The sequence below is a fragment of the Neurospora hispaniola genome (assembly GCF_033458365.1).
Source record: "Neurospora hispaniola strain FGSC 10403 chromosome Unknown B0T23scaffold_5, whole genome shotgun sequence".
In the NCBI taxonomy this organism is placed as follows: Eukaryota; Fungi; Ascomycota; class Sordariomycetes; order Sordariales; family Sordariaceae; genus Neurospora; species Neurospora hispaniola.
Genome location: NW_026944410.1, coordinates 2323937 through 2341799, shown reverse-complemented (window position 1 = coordinate 2341799; position 17863 = coordinate 2323937). Strand labels below are relative to the sequence as shown.

Here is a 17863-nt window from a genome sequence, read left to right as displayed (position 1 = left end):
TTCTCTGGTGGCCGGAATCTGATATTCATTATCACCAAAAGGTCGTAAGGTTGGTATGAGATATGAGTCTTGGGGTCAAGTCGCTATCGCTAGAACTCGCGAGGTGAAAGATATAGAATTGTGATTGAGGGGATGGGAAAGCCTATCAGCTCCTGTTGGATGCTCGGCCAGTAGGTAGAGGTTGAGAACATATCACGTTCTGCGCCTATTATATTTTTTCACCCTCTTGGTGGCTGGACCCCAATATTCTCTTGAGAGTTAACACCGTTCTTGGAGTCAGAGTGAAGATGTTTCAGACGACGAAAAGGAGGGCGTAGCATTCAGCTTTCGACCGCATCAGTACCTCCTTCTCCAATCATGACTCAACTAAAACTTGAATACACGTACGCTTCTCACATGGGCAGATGGGCTAGAGCGATCACTAAAGTGGCAATTTTGACAGAGTCTAGACTTCTTTCCAGATTCTAGAGAAATGGTTCTCCTGACGATCGATCCTGCAAGCGACCACCTCTGGTGTGTACTTGGGGCCAAGATCATGCCGCCGAATCTTGAAGTTCAACAGATCTACCAATTAGAGAACTGGCATTGCCCATGAACAGCAAGAAAAGAAAAATGAAACTTTTCGGTAAAAAACATGTCAACCGAATCACCGTTTTGCAGCCACTCCAGTTTCCATTTTGTGGTGTAAACGCATGAATGCCTAACCTCCACAAAACACTCGGTCGATACCACATGCTTACCTCTCCCATGATATGTAGAGTAGTGTACGAGGACTGACCCATTCCCACGTGTAAAAGTTCCATTCAGTCAAGGGTACATCGCCAAGTACTTTTCCCAATGCCTGATTGTTCTGCATCAGACAAGTGCATAACTACATACTGCATGCGATTCTCGGACATGCTGTGGTATATTTACACCACAAAAATCCCGCTCTAAGCAGTCAGAACGCATGTCCACCCTTTAGTGCATACATTATCCGTGACAGTATCACATGCAAAATCAGGGGGATAATACTGTAACCTCCAAGTCTATGTAGAAAGACAACAAAGAGGACATCTACGTACATTTATCACTGCTCCCTCGGGATCTCCCGAACGTGTTTACAGGCATAAATGCAGTTCAAGAACAACAATGGGACCCTGAAGGTACCCAAACTACGGTTACCAACCGTGACCCGCTTGGGTTTCTCTCTGGGAGCAGAACGGCAACGGAGATCTGAAACGAGGTGCCTATTTTTTTTTTTTTTTGTTTATGTAAGCAAGCAGGCAGGAATGACTTGCATGTTCTGAAAACAAGGCTCATGTCTATGTCTCCTTACCTCCATGAGGGAGGGGAAACGGTAGCGTTAGAGGTTCAGACGACTTGGTTCTTACCGTTTGGGGATCTGATGATGTCGATTCAAAAGGGACCTGGAGGCAACAGGATCGGAAGAGACCTTCTAGGAAGGTATCTCAACATTCGATCGACAGGTACCAGCAAAAAAGGATCATCAACCGGTTAGACCCTTTGCCCATTTTAGACTACGCAAGACATCCCCCTCGGCTTCACCCGAGAGCAACGAGAGCAAAAGCTCCCAAAGGGTCCAGTCATGTCCTCGTCAGTACGTCATTGACAGCTCAAACCCTCTGTCGGCTCCCACGGAAATCCCAGTGTGTTACTCCGCGGTTGTAAAACACACTCCAGTGCGATATAGGGGTTTCGTCGACACCCGTGGCCATCTGAGATTAACGAGAGCAGCCTGAATACAAAAAAAAAAAAAAAAAAAAAAAAAAAAAAAAAAAAAAAAAAAAAAAAAAAAGCCCCAGGAATATAGGATTATGTGAGTGCCATCTCCAGTCGGGGGCTTAATGGTACCTACGCAGGTGGCTTGGTGTCCTAAGCAGCATGGAACAGCCGTGAGCGGGCACCTATCTCTCAACAATACTAGCTCATGGCCCTCATGTCTCCTCCATTCCAGAACTTTTTCTTAGTAATCTCTCTGCCACGATTCAGCCAGCTATCTTACCTGGCTACCTACCTATTGACGTCCATCTCGCCCTCGCAAGATCATCCTCCCCGTTTGAGTGACGTTCACGTGTGCACACAAGACATAAACATTACCTCTCAATATTTCCCTCATACCTCCCTCCATCTCAGCATTACATTCCGCTTCCCAATAGCGAACACAGCAAGATCACACAGAGTTAGGGACAGCTAAGATAGATAAAGGAAGCTCCAATCCTCCAACTCATCTAAAATCAAGTCATACGTATAATTAGCCAGATGCATGACGACTTATTGTCTAAACGTACGAGAGACACCAACCAGTCTTTCAAAACAAAACCGACTGACGTGTGGCGCCGACAGTGGAAGTTAGCCAAATAGAAAAAAAAAAAAGACAGCATGAAATCACTGAGGAGGTTGGGATGAATTTAAAACAAACACCAAATACACCTATGTACGGTGTCCCATCTAGTGCAGAGAGGTTGCAGTTTGTGAGGATCTATTTTTTTGATGCAGAGTTTGCATAGGGGTACCGCTAGCAGTCGACGTAAATCAGGTTGGATGAGACATGTGCTCAGATCAGATCCTCCGGGGTTTGTTTTGGTGGTCTTTGTACAAAGCAGGTACCCGGCTGGCTTCCAAAAAGTGATTCAACTATCCAATTCCAGGTTTGAAAACAGCTGGCGATGATGAGGTCTTTGTCATAGTCGACGGAACCAGTTTCTCCCTCGGTCTTGGATGAGGAACATGGCTTCCAAAACTGCTGGAAGCAAGAGGAGAGCCTTCGATGTGACTACGTGAATTGGTAAACCAGTGACTGACTGACCGACTGACTCCTTCAAAGGTAAAATACCTGACCATGGGCAAGTTTCTTGTTGAGCGGGCGGGGTAAAGCGTTTGGTACTCGAAATCCTTTCGGGGTGTAGGCGCCGTTCGTGAACTAGTGTATGCCTCGAGTATGTCAACCGCCAGCCCGATTCCACCGTCCATGACCTGCCCCAACTACATAGTACCCGTGTACCTACTTCCAACCTGAAGTCGAATCCAAAGAAGACAAAAAGGAAGCGGAACAACGTAAAAAGAAGTGTACGAGTTTCGCGGTATTGGAAGCAGCAAAAGAAAAACAAAGTCGATCCACCCAGGGGTCGAACCTGGAACCTCCTGATTCGTAGTCAGACGCTCTGCCATTGAGCCAGCGGACCTTGTTAAAATGAAGTGGACATCGACGACCCTATGATCCCTAGCTGCGAACTGGATCTAGAGTGTGGGCAAGTGGTTACCCTCTCGCCGGCACCTGATATGATAGTACAAAGTCCGTGAGTAACGGCACCCGTTGTTGTGTACCTGATGCTCAGATTCCATCGTTGAGAACAAAACGCATCTACAAAACAAAGGCGACAGCCAGCGCCTGATATATCAGCACGTTGTTGTACTCCCCAACCCACGGGGACATGATGAATGACATGACCGAAACGCCCTAACGCCACCGTAGCCCAGTGGAAGCCAAAACCCGAGTGCACCCCTGTGTGCACCGTGCACACCATACCTGGCTGGCCATCTTCCTCCTTCTAACTCCTCAGAGCTTCCAATCGGTTCCGCATCTGGTCCATCATAGCCTCGGTATCCTCTTCCTCGGGCTCCTCCTCTGCGTGCTGGGGTTGCTGTGGTAGTTTCTGGCCGGGTTCTGGCACACTAGGCAAGCCGCCCGTCTTCTCCATGCGATCCTTCAGTATCTCGCCCAGCACCTTGTCGACCTCGCCCTCGGCTTCCTCCTCTTCATCTTCCAGGTCCACGTCAACGGGCAACTGCTCGCCCACCATCTCCTCGATAATGCCGGCCTTCATCAGCTCAACACTGAGCTCCTGCATGGTGCCAGCCAGCTCCGGTAGGCGCACGAGCGTGTTGACGTCCTTCATGATCTTGACGCTGGCACGGATGCTGCCCTCGATCTTGCGCAGGGCGAAGGCCTCGTTGACCTGCATTTGCACGCTGTTGAGCTGGGCCTTGCTCGTGATCAGGCGAGCGGTCGTCTTGCGGGCGCGGATCAGCTCGCGGGCGAAGTCGCGCACTTCCTTTTCGGCCTGTTTACGTTGGGCGGGGTTGCGCTGTGCTCGTCGGTCGGCGGCCACAATGAGGTTTTTGGTCTTGGTCTCGACTTGCTTGACCTGGGCGATGTCACGGTCGATCTTGCGCATGTTGGAGCGGAGTAGGGTGTTGCATTTGCGCATCTGGATAGGCAAACACAGGGTATCAGTGACTGACGTCCTTGCTTCAAGACACCTTCCATTTCGTCAAGGTGGTGCTAACCTGTGCCTGGGGATCGGGCGGCGCGAAGAAGGACCTGAGTGTTTGCATCTTGGCGGCTGTCGTAGTAGAAGCCGGATTGACTGTTTCTCGTGCTTCTCTGATGATGTGATTGGTGTAGGTACAACTAATTGAACGATCCCCTCGTCAAAGAGTCGATAACATGAATGATGGTTTCTAGGTTGCTGATGGTGGCACACGGCGAAGGTGCCGTATGGTGGGTGATGAGGACTTGGTTAGGTAGGTAACTGAGGCGAAGTTGGTGTAGAGGCGGGTTGTGCCTGGAAACCACCTCCATGTCACCACTGTACTGTAATGTAGGTACCTAGGTTACGTCCTGACGTCGTGGACGGGCAACCCAACGGCCGGGGGTCTGGGTTGATAGTGTTAGCGCCTAGTGTAGACTGGAGGTATGTACCTACCTACACTACCTCTAGCGGGCATGTGAGGTGGAGGCCGCGTGAGCCTCACAGCCCAGCCCCAGACGGGACCTGAGGCAGGCGGGCAGGGAGTCTGCAGGTGGCTGCTCCTTCTCGCTTCCATTTCTGGACTGGACCTGTGGCTTGAGCTGCCCCTGGAGGGAACCACCCAACAGGCCCGCTATCCGCCCCGCGATGATGCTGCGGATTGGGACTGACAAGGAGTGTCCGAGTTTGTGGGAATAACCTTAGAGGTAGGTGTACACTGCACGAAAATGGAGGTCTACAGTACCTTTGTGACATTGTCCAGATATGAAATCTCCATGTCCTGCCATAAAGAGCCACATCTTGTACGACTGCTGGATAACACAGGCTCAACAGGGTAGCCGTCAATGTTGCTGTGATGCTTTGACCTCAGCCCCACCATTATAACCACAACCACATGCCCTGGCTCATCTGGCTGTAAGCCAAGGTCTTAGGAGGCAGTTGCATACTACCAGATACACAAGGCTCGGGATAATACACAGGTCGGTGTAAGCATAGTCGTTTGATTGCTCGTCTGCTGGCGTTTTCAGACGGAAGGAATCTTTTTTATTCTTTGCCTTGTGGGATATGTACAAGTTTCTAGAAAGCTCCCATGGTTTCGTCTACTGCTCGTCAGTTCTCCACTTGGAGGCCACAGCTGGAGCGGGCAGTTGGAGCAATTGGAGCAGTTGGAGCAACACAACTGAAGCTGGATGGAGCGTGGAAGCTCAGCCCTGCGTCAAGGCCCCGCGCGCCCGGGAATCTTCAGGCTTCTTACGAATTCTACCGTCACCCGGAGGGGACCCGGCGACTAAGTTGGAGACCCAAGGGACGACAAGGCAGGGCGTGAGTGCTAAATTGCTTGCAGCCTCACAGCCAACCCACCTCTTCCCGCATCCTCTCCTTCCAGCTTTCTTGTCCGTGACTACAAGACACAACGGCCTTTTTTTGACGACGACTCTAGTTGTGACGTACTCGTTGTGAATACTACCACTGCCAGTAACGATAACAACCACAACAACAACCAACAACAACTGCGCTTCTACCGCTGTATGCGCTTTACATCCAGGAGCTAGCTAGCTACCCTTCTCCAGCAACATCTTCGCACAAACACACACTTACACGACTATCATCACAAATGGCTTCCACTGTGACACCCGAGGGTGAGTCTGATTTTGATCATCCTCTCAAGATCGCATCGCATGCCTCTACCATGAGCTGCGGTTCCTGTCGCATTGTATATACGCAAGTTGCTGACAATGGATTCCAATCCTACAGTTCGCTGGGCCCAGCGCTCTTCTGCTACCGACCCCGAGAGCAACTTCATCTACCTCACCATTAGCGTTCCCGACGTCCCTACTTCCAACCTCAAGCTCGACCTTAAGCCCACTGGTCTCGTCTTCACCGGCCACTCCGACACCCTCAAGAAGACCTACCATGTCGAGCTCGAGTTCTACGCCGAGATTGACCCTGCTGCGAGCCAGGTCCACCACACGGCCCGTGATGTCGAGATGAAGCTCCGCAAGAAGGAGCTTGATGCTCATTACTGGCCCCGTCTCCTCAAGGAGCCCAAGAAGGTTCACTTCCTCAAGACCGACTTCGACAAGTGGGTTGATGAGGACGAGCAGCACGAGGCCGCTGAGGATGACTTCAGCAACTTTGGCGGTATGGGTGAGTACTAGTTCTTTAACCCTTGTTCCCCCACCCGCTTGTGACCTGATTCTGCTGCGCCACTCGTCGCATATCTCCCGAGCCAAAGCCCCTGTCCCATCCTTATTCAAACCGAAACTAAATATATCGTGTACCTACAGAAGGAATGCCTGGTATGGGTGGTATGGGTGGTATGGGTGGCATGGGTGGTATGGGTACGTACACTTCCAGCTGAACGGGGAGGGGCATATGGCACCGACCATACCCGAGACAACGCGGACACCTCCAAGAGTCATCTAGCGGCTGTGCGCTCTGCTATTGATACTGGCCAATATGCTAACTCGAATTCACACAGGTGGTGACTTCGGTGGTATCGACTTCTCCAAGCTGGGCGGTGCTGGTTTGCCCGGCGGCGACGATGAGGAAGACTCCGACGATGACATGCCTCCTCTCGAGGGCGAGGGCGAGGCTGATAAGGCCGAGGAGGCAAAGGATGTCAAGGAGACTGTCGACACGTCAAAGGAGGCTGCGTAAATACTCATAAAAGTAATAGGCATACCCAAGATCCATGGCAATGGGCTTTAATGTTTAGAACTGGGCATTGGGAATAACGACAGGATTTACTTACACATACCCTCCCATTCCCCAATGCTTCGGGGGTGGAATATTGACGCAGGCTGATTAGCTGGAACGGTTTTTATGGAGTCCTTTGATTTCGGTATCTAGCAGGATCTTGCAGCGAATGGAATCATGCTCATTTTTTGTCTAGGAAACCCTCGATCCCGAATTTGCACCATGTATGTGACAGTTGTGGGCTTGTATCTTCCCCAAGAACAAAGGCTTGCGTCTACCCCTTGTCGCCGAATGTCTGCTTATTATCGGCGGTTTCAGCTCGGTGTGTCCCTTCTCGTATCATCCTTTCCGTTTTTGCGGCGCTTCTGCGAAGCAGGTCTTGGGAAACCGGTGGAAGTTCAAAAGGTACATACTACTTGGTTGGCTCTCTGTTCAAGTCGAATGTCCGCCCTTCGCCATCGGTTCATTCTCGCTCCTCATTCCTTCACCACTACCGGAAACGGGATGCAGTGCTTTCGAGTGAGGCTGCGGATCCATCGCATCGGTACCCTATTGTCGTTCGTCTTTCAGAAGCAGCACGACGGGAATATCGCAAACCGTTATTGCGATGTCTTGCTCCCAACAAGATCAGTGGCTTATTTTCCGGTCGAGGGCATGACCTCCAGTCAGATACGGGTTCTTTGGATCAGTCCTACGGCGAGTGTCTCTCAAACGGGAGGTTTCATCTGCCTCCTCCCATCGCTGATGTTGCTTCTTTTCCGGCGATGAGGCACGCCGACATTGCTACCATGCCGCCCCGGTATCGTGCCGCTCGATGTTCAATGTTGATACCCCGGCGGTCGACACAGCTGCTGTTCCCTCATCCTGGAAGTCGTTCGAACAGTTTACCGCCAGGATCCTCAACCGTTACACTGATCTAGCCCCTTTTGAAGTAAGTTTCTGAACTTATCCATATTTCGTCACCCTACCTCCACACTACTCAACGCTCCTAGATGTAGCATCTGTGATGCCAAGCTGTGATGACCATCTAGTATGCGTTGGAATCGGGATAGGAATGATTAGAAAAAGGAAGGTCGTCAGGAACACTAAACGACATGATTCACACCCACAGAAAGCCATCTGATCCAAATGCTCCGGTGAACCCTCAAGCCACCACTACCGCTGTTGGGTGGAAGCGGTGGGCGATAGTGTTTACTCTCGTGTCGTTACTGTGCTTGCTGCTGGTTTCTCATCTCGCTTCTTACCAAATTAGCGCCTGTTCCTCTTGCATTCCAGCTTGTCTCGGACAAACCTGGGGCACTTGAACTCGAGATCTAGCAGCTTTGCGGTACTTACATAATATATTTGTTTACAGGCCTCCTCGTAGAAGTGAAATCGCAGACCGCATATAAAACTACTCGTTTCCTTTGACCAATCCATTCCCACTTTGCTTTTTTGAGATACACCCAATACCCGCCGTAGCTGGAACAGCTGCACTTTGAATATACAGACTGCGCTTGGACCTAGAGGAGAACAAGTTGCAACAACTTCTTCTTACTCATCCGAACCTAAAGACAACATACGGAAAGAAGTGGTGGACAACTGCAGGGGTGAATTGCATCATCGCTGAGAACGGACACAAGGTTAGTCGAACATCATCAATAAGTTATCAACTTTCTTAGTTTCACTTTTTCAACCATCACCGTGAAGCGTTGTGAGGGGCTCGAAGAGCTTAGTGTGGCTGTTTAGAGGAGATTCTTCTCATTGGACACTCAAAGGCACACACGAGAGTCACCATATTTTCCACTTGCCTTTGTTGAGATCCTATCTGCCAATATTGGTGTCATGTGTCTCACTTACTCCTGACAGCCTCGTATACGACTTTCTATAATATTCGTGTCCTCTGTTTTTGTCGTTCCCCTGTTCTTCCCGATTTTATCATCATTGTCACAATAATCATAATTCACACACTGTCCAACCAACGCCAAGTTACTTACACCATTTCACAGACCGAAGCCACACCCATCAAGTTACAACCTTCAACTCCAAGTGTCAACAACAAGTCACTCGATCTTCGCTCCTGTCATCTTCAAGACAAAACAAACAAGAATCCAAACCCAACAACCAAAACCAGGCACGAACAAACCCTAAGACCAGAGCAACCACATCCGCCCAGCTCCAAACATGGCCTCTACCACCACCTCCTCCCGACGCAGCTCATCCTCCTCCAACTTCAGCACCACCACCAGCAGCAATTTCTCTCACTGTTCACACCCACACCATTCTTCGACGTCATCGCCTTACTCGAGCACCGCCTCCAGCTTCGCAGGTATAGGCCCTACCATCACCATCAATACCACCTCCAGCGCGGCCAGCAGCCGCTCTTCCTCCTCCCCATCGTCACCTTCATCAGCATCGGTTTCCTATACAGCTGGAGAGGCGGCGAGGGACGCACAGATGGGAGCATCTATCTTGGCTTGGCCGGCTGATGAGGAGTGGATTGCTCCAAAAATCTGAGAGCGTATGAGGGAGGTAGAATTGGTTGGCCGGAGGGGTATATCGTACATGTCGGAGAAAGGGCGTTCTGGTCATTCTCAGGACGACGGTGCTCATACAAAGTAAAACGGACATAGGAACGGAAGTGGGGAGGGAATAACACAGTCACAGGGGAAATGTGATATAAAGGAGCTTACTTGGGAATGGCAAATATTGATTATGTGCTTGACAGTGCCTGCTAGACAGGTTACCAGTTGCCATTATCACGGTTTTCGACAGAGGATGCTTTGGGATCAAGCTCAACACATGGCCATATATACCTAGTTGCACGTAATGGAGCTTGTCAAGCCAACAACACCAAGTGGTTATTTCATTCCATGTAGCAAGAGCCTCGCAAACTTTCCCAGAGCGGATAGACTTGAACTGGTTCTGATGGCTCTCGTGACAGGTAGGTCGTGTAAATAGCGGGGGTAATACGGTAAGGGAAGGGTCGGGTATACTTATTATATTCAGTCATCGCTTTTTCCATCTCTACAACGTATTATTACCCCCATAATAATCGATGGCCAAATGCGAACGAACGACAAACCCTCATAGAACTTCCTCAACCTACATCATGGACCTCTAACAAATACACCATCATTCCCTACGTAGAAACCCTCGAGTGACGAGTGACCTGTATGTACCAGCCCGTCTGGACCCTCTTGGTCAACACCGCTCTGCAATTTCGGAATAAAGATGACGGGCATTAGAAGTAATTCAAGACCACCAAGCTAAGGCAGTATTGTACTTGACACCTTAACCCTATTCACGAACGGACTCGCGCAAGTCACCCACCCTTGGCGATTCCACCAAGAATGAACCGGCTATTTTACTGAGAGAGACAATAGCATCAACTGAATACTCGCAACTCTTGCTGCAAAACAATCCAGGTATTACTACAAACATTTGTATCCATCCTTGCGCTCTTGTCAAAACTGCCGCCCTTCATTTAGGGAGTATTTGAGCAACAACTCTAGGAAACCAATTTACAGCCCATGCGCATTTACTTCCACCGCCTCTTACGTCTCTGAGACCACCACCACCACCACCACCACTACCCTCCGGCACACCAACCAACTACAAACTAAGATGTGTACCAAACACTTTGTCGACTCCTACTGCACCTCCTGCGGCGAGCTCGTGCAAGGCCGATCGACAGAAAACCCTTGCAAACCAAAATACAGAGGAGAGCACTTGGGACACTGCGCGGCAGGCATCGAAAGCAATACTGTTACCGAAGCCGTGGTGTGCAAGAACTGCGAGAGGAAGCAGAGAAAGATGGAGAAGAAGAAGAAGGATAAGGGAAAGGAGAAGGACAAATAGCAGAAATGTGGTTGTGGTTCTATTGCCGTGTGAATGAGGAGGAACTACCGCTTGCTGAATCGCGAAGAAATGGCAGGAAAGGGTGCCCTCTTATCAGCACGTGGAGCATGATTTACGTTCGTGGCAGAATTTGGGGCATTATGACATCAACTTCAATCCGCCTTTTTCTGCCCAGAAGCGCCCGAGGTTCCTCGATCAACGCTGATCTAGCTGCTTGAGCGTCCTCTTCTTATCTGGGGATGCACAATTTACCCTCCGCAGATAGCTTTCTGTAAAATACAGAAAGGCAACGCCCTTCGCACGCTTAATTTAGTCGTGACTTGCGATGTGAGAAGGGCCACTGTGGATATTGCTCCCGCTTCGCTAACATGTATGCCCGTTACGCACCAACAATTCAGTAGCAGAGGCGAGCTATTTGTGTGAGATTATATTCATCGCCTTGGGGTACTGGGAGGGGCGGGAAACGCTCAATAGGCGACCAAAGGATGAGTAACAAAGTGCTGATAACAACACCAAATTGTGACCCCTGGCCCTTTGGCAGACGCGTCCTGCCGCAATCCATGTTCCATCAAAAGGCCCGTAAACGACAGGAGCGAGATGGTAGATCGCGGCGAACCGGTCGCAGATCATACAAGATTCGCTAACAGAATAGTAGCGGAGAGGCGATAATTGAAGGTCGTCGTGAGTCTGGAAAAAATTTCATCAAGCTGTTGACCTAAGCTGTAGACCCTGCCCGAACCCGAAATAAAATAGTAAAACAATCATAGACAATCCGAAATCCGTCAAACAAAATTGTCGCTGAAGCTGGCATTCGCTGTCATCGACTGTTGCTGTTCCTCATGCATACCCTTCGTTCAAAGAATCTCATCCTCCATGGGAGCATCACCACCGTTGGCAGCGGCCGGCGCGGCTCCGGTGGCGTTGTCAGTGGTGCCACTCTCGAAGTAGTCAGCCATCTCAGAATCCAATTCCTCGACAGTCTTCTTGGCAGGGCGGGCGCTACGAGGGCGACGGGGACCCTTCTTGCTGCCAGGCTTAGCAGCAGCAGCACCCTTGGGGGCGTTGGCGGCATGCTTGACAGTGGCGGCAGACTTGGGCTGGGCCTTGGGCTGTGTGATGCGCTGAGTCAGGCTCTTGGGCTGAGGGATCAACTCAGCATTGGAAACAACGACCTCGACCTAGGGGAACGTTAGAAAAGCCAGAACCAGAAGAACTATATGATGGAGAATGAGCGTACCTTGACCGGGCGGTTGTCGATCAGGAGACCGTTGAGAGTGTTGTACGCCTTGGTAGCACCATCGGCGTGGTGGAAGGTGATATGAGCAATACCGCGGCTAGTGCCTCCGGGCCCATACGAAAGTTCCACCCTCTTGACCTGTCCAATAGCTTGCTGAAAGTATTCCTATCACAGGGTAATTCGTGGTTAGCGTCGTGCGCCAGTTTCAGTGTGGTCGTGTTCGTAACGGTTCGGTTTCAAATCGGTCAAAGCTAGGGCATTGTCTCGAGCCGGCCCAAAACCAGGATATAGCCAGAGCAGCGCGCGTATTCTCCGGGTCAACAACACCAGCAACTGGCAGGTGAGCCTAAAATCCAACACTCACTAGAGCCATCCATACGATCCGATGCGTCCGGGCTCACAGCCCGTAAAGCAGTAGGACGTGTGAAGGAATCCAGTTATGCCAGACAATCCAAGCATGGTCCAGTTGATGTGATGCCGTCCTCTCGTAGAATTCCCCAACAACCACGATGCTAGACCCCGGTTCCCCGGAGTTGTAAATCCCCTGATGGACCAAACCCCCCCAGAAATCGTCCAACCAGGACATGAGATACAGAGCCTCGAACATTGCTCACTGTGTGGCGCGCTGGGGTGCAAAAATCGACTTCGAGGTGACCAGCCAGGAAGAGATGATGCATGACCCCCCAGCTAGGCTCAATACAAGATTTGTCTGCCGGATCCTGCACTGCTTGTCCTTTTCCGAACCAGAGGCGCTTGCCAGCCACCACAATGATAAGGAGGGGAGAGCGTGACTGCGATCTGCTCAACTCGCAACATGACGAAATGTATTGACACACGTCAGGGAGGAGCAATCAACGGCAATCTTGATGGCCTAGTGCCGATTTGCAATAAACGACCGTCCCGACCGCCCAGTGGAGAAAACGACGCCGATTGGATACGCCACGGAAGAGGGATGTCGATAAAAGTCCGAAGGCTAAATGGCCTCATCGGTAATAACATACCTTGATCTGGCCTTCGGAAACGTCCTTGGGCTGCGATGGGAGTTAGCGGTGAAGGATGCTACGCAGGAGAAAGGTGGAGGACGCGACTCACCAGGTTGCTGACGACAATCTTGCTCTCGCCGGTAAGACCAGCACTCTTCGCGGGCGCCGGCTTGGCAGCGTTGCGAGCGGGCTTTGTGTTCTTTTGGATACCGCCAGCGGGAGCAGCATTGGTGGGCTTACCGCCAGCCGAGCGGCGGCCTCCACGGCCGCGGGCGTTGGACTTACCGCGGCGCTGAGTGGAGAGAATCTCGTCGAGAGACTGGTCGAGCTTTCCGGACATTATGGCGGTGGGTTGCTGGAAAGTGATTTAGAAGTGGTGAGAGAGACGAGACGCGTGGTCAAGGTGGCTTCAGAGATTAGGAAGCGCGGACGGGCTCAAATGCGCAGTAGAGCTGGCGAAGGTCGCGTTGGGCAGAAGAATGATAGGGAGGTCAGGTTACGACTCGCTGGTAGCGCAAGGTCGCGTGAAGTCGAAGCGGAGCAAGAGTCGCGCTGCAACGGAAAAGGTGCAGCGACACTGTGATCTGATCGACTCGAATGGCAAGTGGAAATGGACGTGGTCAGGCTGACGAAGTTGGATGCAGTCCTGCGAGCAATGAAAAGAATATGGGTCTTGAGCGGATGGGCTTTATCGGTGATGGACTTTGGCTTTGGCGGTGATGGTAGGTTGTGTTGGGAAATAGGTGGTGTTGTTTGGGTGATAAAGTGGTGAATGGGCGAGAGAGGTGAACGAGGGGGGGGCGGAGGAGGGAGTAGAAACCGGTGTCCGCCCAGAATTTGAGGGAGAACCGACGGGGACCGGAGCCACCTCGCTGCGCTTCCTTTCGTCAAGGCCTGGCAGGCTGAGCATACTTGCGGCCACACGCGCCTGTCCTGAACAACATCCAACGTGACGGGATCCTTGCCGCACTGGCCACCCCACCGCTTTGGCTTCGCTCAGAAGGGGAAAGAACAGGCATGGCCAATCACAGCCTTGTGGCAATCGCTTTGGCTGATGGCACTCATTGGTACGCTAATCTCTTTGGGGCTAGACCCATCCCTCCTGACGCAGCTGGGCTGTTTTGTTATCGTACCGGTACCTGCGATGGCGGGATACCCAACTCTCCGAGACGTGTCACCACTTTCAGGGACCCTTTGGAGCTGTGTGTCCTTGTTTCCATGTTCTTATCCCACACACTCCAAGCTTGCTTCTTCAGGGACGTTTCAAGTTGCAATTGAGCTCTTTCACAAGCGGAAACAAAGAACGACCCCTTTGCACATAACAAAAAAAAAAAAAAAAAAAACTATATTACTACTACTGTAGTCAGTCATGCTACCCAGAGCGTTGGCACGTCTCTGCTGACTGGTGACATGATACACCATGATCCGAACAAAAACTGAAATCCAGTGCGAGAGTCTGCTCCTATGCATTGGGTCAACCATGGGGTATCAACCGACTCTGACCCATTCAATCCTCCTAGGCCCGAAACCTCGTCGCTTTCCTGCTTTGTCCCTGTATTCCTTTTGTGGTTCCGGGGTTTCCTTCCCTTGCATATCGGTTGCGCCTGGGACCTGCTCTGTCCTGCACTGAAGGAAGAGCATTCTGTAGGCTGTCTGTCTCCCGTCCTTTTCGGCCTCACCCCAACCAAATGTCCCAAGGGCGGGACAAGCCGTATCCTGCCGTTTGTGAAATATAGTCTCCGTCTTCGTACCGTACAATTTTGCGGACGCTGTGTCCTATTTTGCCTTGGTCGGGGCCGATGCCACCTTTGTTGCCTTCTTCTCCTGGACAACATCGGTTTCGAGATCTTCGGCATTGGTTTCGAGGAAGTGGTGGAGAACAATAAGAACCATGGCCGCGCACCCGAGAACGATGGCGAGACGGTAAAGTTCGGCGTCAGAAATCATTGTGTCGTTGGCGTAGGAAAAGTCTGTGTCGGGTATTTGTTCGGTGCCGTAACTGGTAGCTGTAGACTTGTTGCGACTCGCAATGCTTGGAGGGGAGTTCAAGTGGGTCCAAAGGGCGCTGTTCTGCTGCTCAAAAAGCTGTCAATCAGACGGCTGGACAGAGAAAAGAGAATGCCGTGCTCACTTTTTCTTGGTGATGCCAATCGCACTAGCTGTTCTGCACCGGGAGGACCGCAAATTCGAAAGTGATGATGCCGATTGTCGGGTGTTATGGACAGCTTTCCACCTTGAGGGCCGCGACGCAGCATCGATGTATCGGTACATCTCCATCCGTTCATTTACAAGAGGACCCGATAGTCACGTGGACGGACCCAAGCTGAAGGAAGGACCTCTTCTTTCGTTATACCGGCTGCGCTGCCCGGACCAACGTCAGGGCTTCTGTGGGCGGACACCCCAGCGCTTTAAATCCCGGGCGGCGTCAGTGGGCCCATTTGGTTAGAGTTGTTTCAACCCACCCACTTCGAATTGCCTCCAAGAAACTCTCCAGAGAGTTGATCGAGATCCCCGCCTTCGTCTGCAAATCTTTTGAAGGTCGCTGCGACAACACGCTCTATTTACGACCTACGCGCTGCCACCACCCCAGCTGCGACAGCAACTCGATATAACATACATACGTGATCCATTAACTTGCGCATCACGACACACACACACACAAACTCTACTCTCTGGTCCCCGATCGCGACATTTGCCCACCATGCCTCCCAAGAAGCAGGATCCGAAGGCCGCCGCCGGCAAGAAGAAGGCTGTCGAAGACAAGACCTTCGGCATGAAGAACAAGAAGGGCTCTGCCGCCCAGAAACAGATTGCCGCCCTGCAGGCCTCAATGAAGAATGGCGGAAACGCTGAGCAGAAGCGCAAGGAAGCCGAGAAGGCCGCCCGTGAGCGCGAGAAGAAGGCGGCTGAGGATGCCAAGAGGGAGGCCGATCTGCTTCTCAACAAGCCCGCCCAGATCCAAAAGGTTCCCTTTGGTGTCGACCCCAAGACCGTTGTCTGCATTTTCTTCAAGAAGGGCAACTGCGAAAAGGGCAAGAAGTGCAAGTTTTCCCACGACCTGGAGCAAGAGCGCAAGGTTGAAAAGAGGAATCTGTACCAGGATACACGAGCAGAGGAGGACGACAAGAAGAAGCAAGAGACCTCGGCGGACTGGGACGAAGAAAAGCTGCGCTCCGTCGTCTTGTCTAAGAAGGGCAACCAGCGCACCACCACCGACAAGGTGTGCAAGTTCTTTATCGAAGCGATCGAGGAGGGCAAGTACGGTTGGTTCTGGATTTGCCCGAATGGAGGAGACAAGTGCATGTATAAGCATGCTCTGCCGCCTGGGTAAGTTGGGGTTTTGCACCATCAGCTTCTTCTCATAACTAACACCATCTCTGTAGGTTCGTTCTCAAGACCAAGGAGCAAAGGGCGGCTGAGAAGGCGCTGCTGGACAAGTCGCCTCTCAGGACCCTTACTCTCGAAGAGTTCCTTGAGTCCGAGAGGCACAAGCTCACCGGCACTCTCACCCCCGTAACACCCGAGAGTTTCGCCAAATGGAAGAAGGAGCGTCTCGACAAGAAGGCTGCCGAGGAGGCCGCAAGGAAGGCGAAGGAAGCGACCGGTCGTGCCTTGTTCGAAAGTGGCAACTGGAGAATGGAGGCCGATATCGATTCCGACGACGAGGGGGACGACGACGCCTGGAACTTGGAGAGGCTGCGGAAGGAGACCGAGGCCCTCCAGATCAAGAAGGAGGAGGAACGATTGTCAGCCCTCCACGGTGTTCCTGTCACACTCGGCGAAGCGAAGGACGTCACCGGTCTCAGCGAGCCAACGCTTGGTACATGAGGGCGTATCAGCACACGAGGAGAAAATACCAGCGCCGCCGCTTCAGAAAGTTTGAGCCCATCCGAGAGTTTGGCACTTACTTGCGGCAGGGATCTGGCGCCAAGTTGATGAAGCTGTTCGAGTTGCTCGAGGCAGCTCGCTCAGAGGTTATCCGACATCTATATCACGATATATACACGAAGCTTCGAGGAGTGAAGCCGAGTTGCACCTCCACAAAGGAGTAGTGGGAAGAATGTCGTCAGGTTTCGGTTTGGAAGCTCTGGTCATGAACTAGTCTAGCTCACACACATAATCATAGGCATGCCCGGATCCAGCACTTCGTTCCAAACTTCTTTGCGTGTCTCACGTGTCTAGTCGCCTTCGCCACCAGCATTCATTTTATACACAGAGACGGACATAGGATACATGGGTTCATCAGGACATGTCAGTTGTTATCTCCTTCGATCCAGCAAGCCGTCCTTCTACCTGCACGTCCGTGGCCCAGCTTGTTCGTCGGTGGTTCGCGGCTAAAGATTTCTTATTCAGAATGGGTTCAGTGTGACGGGACTGCAGCACATGATAAGGAATTCGAGGCATTGGTCTAGCAGGCCGAGTTATTGATCCACGCATGGCTTGCAACTAATTTGTAGAACTACGGTGCGGCTGTCCGCAAAAGCACTCACCACGACGCTTACGCAGTGACGTGGAAGGTAGAGTTAAACCTAGAGCCACCCAAGTGTGGCCACATCGTCTTCAATGTGATGTTTGGGCAGCGAGCAGAAGCTTGTTGTGCATCGTTCGCATGGACTGCCCAGGAAGAATACAAGGAACGATGAACTGATACGTTTGATGTTTCGTTCAACACTGGTAGCTCCCTTTTAGCAAGCAGAACTAATGGGTGAACATTGGATTGCTTCTTGCACAGTCCAGTACTTGTTAGGTCTTGAAAAGCTAGCCAGACGGTCGGGTTTGAAGACCTGGCGAGGAGGTACCATGAATCAGTCGCTGTTGTCCACACTTGTAGTTTCCCAAACTGCTTCAAA

The 17863-nt window shown here is 51.5% G+C and overlaps 7 protein-coding genes and 1 non-coding gene across 8 annotated transcripts; 4 read left to right on the top strand and 4 right to left on the bottom strand.

Moving 5' to 3' along the window:
- Positions 1-3113: 3113 nt before the first annotated feature.
- B0T23DRAFT_t236 lies at positions 3114-3185 on the bottom strand. The gene has a single exon. It is a non-coding gene; the product is annotated as a tRNA-Arg (tRNA).
- Positions 3165-4313, bottom strand: B0T23DRAFT_382343 (Snf7 family). Its single transcript, XM_062837326.1, has one exon. It carries the CDS (start codon positions 4209-4211, stop codon positions 3552-3554), a length of 660 nt encoding a protein of 219 aa, XP_062691903.1. The 5' UTR covers positions 4212-4313; the 3' UTR covers positions 3165-3551.
- A 1411-nt stretch (positions 4314-5724) lies between these two features.
- B0T23DRAFT_168056 (HSP20-like chaperone) lies at positions 5725-7022 on the top strand. The gene is made up of 4 exons (XM_062832854.1): positions 5725-5893; positions 6009-6401; positions 6542-6595; positions 6736-7022. The coding sequence occupies exons 1-4, from the start codon at positions 5869-5871 to the stop codon at positions 6912-6914; spliced, it is 651 nt and encodes a 216-aa protein (XP_062691902.1). The 5' UTR covers positions 5725-5868; the 3' UTR covers positions 6915-7022.
- Positions 7023-7130: 108 nt separating this feature from the next.
- Positions 7131-9624, top strand: B0T23DRAFT_443778 (uncharacterized protein; the record flags this gene model as incomplete). The annotated part of the gene is made up of 4 exons (XM_062840876.1): positions 7131-7177; positions 7213-7752; positions 8443-8575; positions 8942-9624. The coding sequence occupies 4 exons, from the start codon at positions 7131-7133 to the stop codon at positions 9419-9421; spliced, it is 1200 nt and encodes a 399-aa protein (XP_062691901.1). The 3' UTR covers positions 9422-9624.
- Positions 9625-11527: 1903 nt separating this feature from the next.
- B0T23DRAFT_167988 (uncharacterized protein) lies at positions 11528-13614 on the bottom strand. The gene is made up of 4 exons (XM_062832853.1): positions 13123-13614; positions 13032-13061; positions 12031-12195; positions 11528-11971 (listed from the first exon to the last, which is right to left on the bottom strand). Exons 1-4 carry the CDS (start codon positions 13351-13353, stop codon positions 11648-11650), a joined length of 750 nt encoding a protein of 249 aa, XP_062691900.1. The 5' UTR covers positions 13354-13614; the 3' UTR covers positions 11528-11647.
- A 436-nt stretch (positions 13615-14050) lies between these two features.
- Positions 14051-14390, top strand: B0T23DRAFT_382336 (uncharacterized protein). The gene has a single exon (XM_062837325.1). The coding sequence runs from the start codon at positions 14068-14070 to the stop codon at positions 14374-14376; it is 309 nt and encodes a 102-aa protein (XP_062691899.1). The 5' UTR covers positions 14051-14067; the 3' UTR covers positions 14377-14390.
- A 399-nt stretch (positions 14391-14789) lies between these two features.
- Positions 14790-15284, bottom strand: B0T23DRAFT_318201 (Oligosaccaryltransferase-domain-containing protein; the record flags this gene model as incomplete). Its single annotated transcript, XM_062835060.1, has 2 exons — positions 14790-15078; positions 15145-15284. 2 exons carry the CDS (start codon positions 15282-15284, stop codon positions 14790-14792), a joined length of 429 nt encoding a protein of 142 aa, XP_062691898.1.
- A 430-nt stretch (positions 15285-15714) lies between these two features.
- B0T23DRAFT_318179 (uncharacterized protein) lies at positions 15715-16841 on the top strand (the record flags this gene model as incomplete). The annotated part of the gene is made up of 2 exons (XM_062835058.1): positions 15715-16340; positions 16397-16841. 2 exons carry the CDS (start codon positions 15715-15717, stop codon positions 16839-16841), a joined length of 1071 nt encoding a protein of 356 aa, XP_062691897.1.
- Between the last annotated feature and the right edge of the window lie 1022 nt (positions 16842-17863).

Coding starts and splice junctions, on each gene's coding strand:
- B0T23DRAFT_382343 (XM_062837326.1), bottom strand. CDS start 4,211: ATGCGCAAATGCAACACCCTACTCCGCTCCAACATGCGCAAGATCGAC.
- B0T23DRAFT_168056 (XM_062832854.1), top strand. CDS start 5,869: ATGGCTTCCACTGTGACACCCGAGG. Junction 6,402..6,541: donor CAGCAACTTTGGCGGTATGG/GTGAGTACTAGT, acceptor GTGTACCTACAG/AAGGAATGCCTGGTATGGGT. Junction 6,596..6,735: donor GGGTGGCATGGGTGGTATGG/GTACGTACACTT, acceptor GAATTCACACAG/GTGGTGACTTCGGTGGTATC.
- B0T23DRAFT_167988 (XM_062832853.1), bottom strand. CDS start 13,353: ATGTCCGGAAAGCTCGACCAGTCTCTCGACGAGATTCTCTCCACTCAG. Junction 13,062..13,122: donor AGATTGTCGTCAGCAACCTG/GTGAGTCGCGTC, acceptor CTCCCATCGCAG/CCCAAGGACGTTTCCGAAGG. Junction 12,196..13,031: donor TTTCCGAAGGCCAGATCAAG/GTATGTTATTAC, acceptor ACCCTGTGATAG/GAATACTTTCAGCAAGCTAT.
- B0T23DRAFT_382336 (XM_062837325.1), top strand. CDS start 14,068: ATGGCACTCATTGGTACGCTAATCTCTTTGGGGCTAGACCCATCCCTC.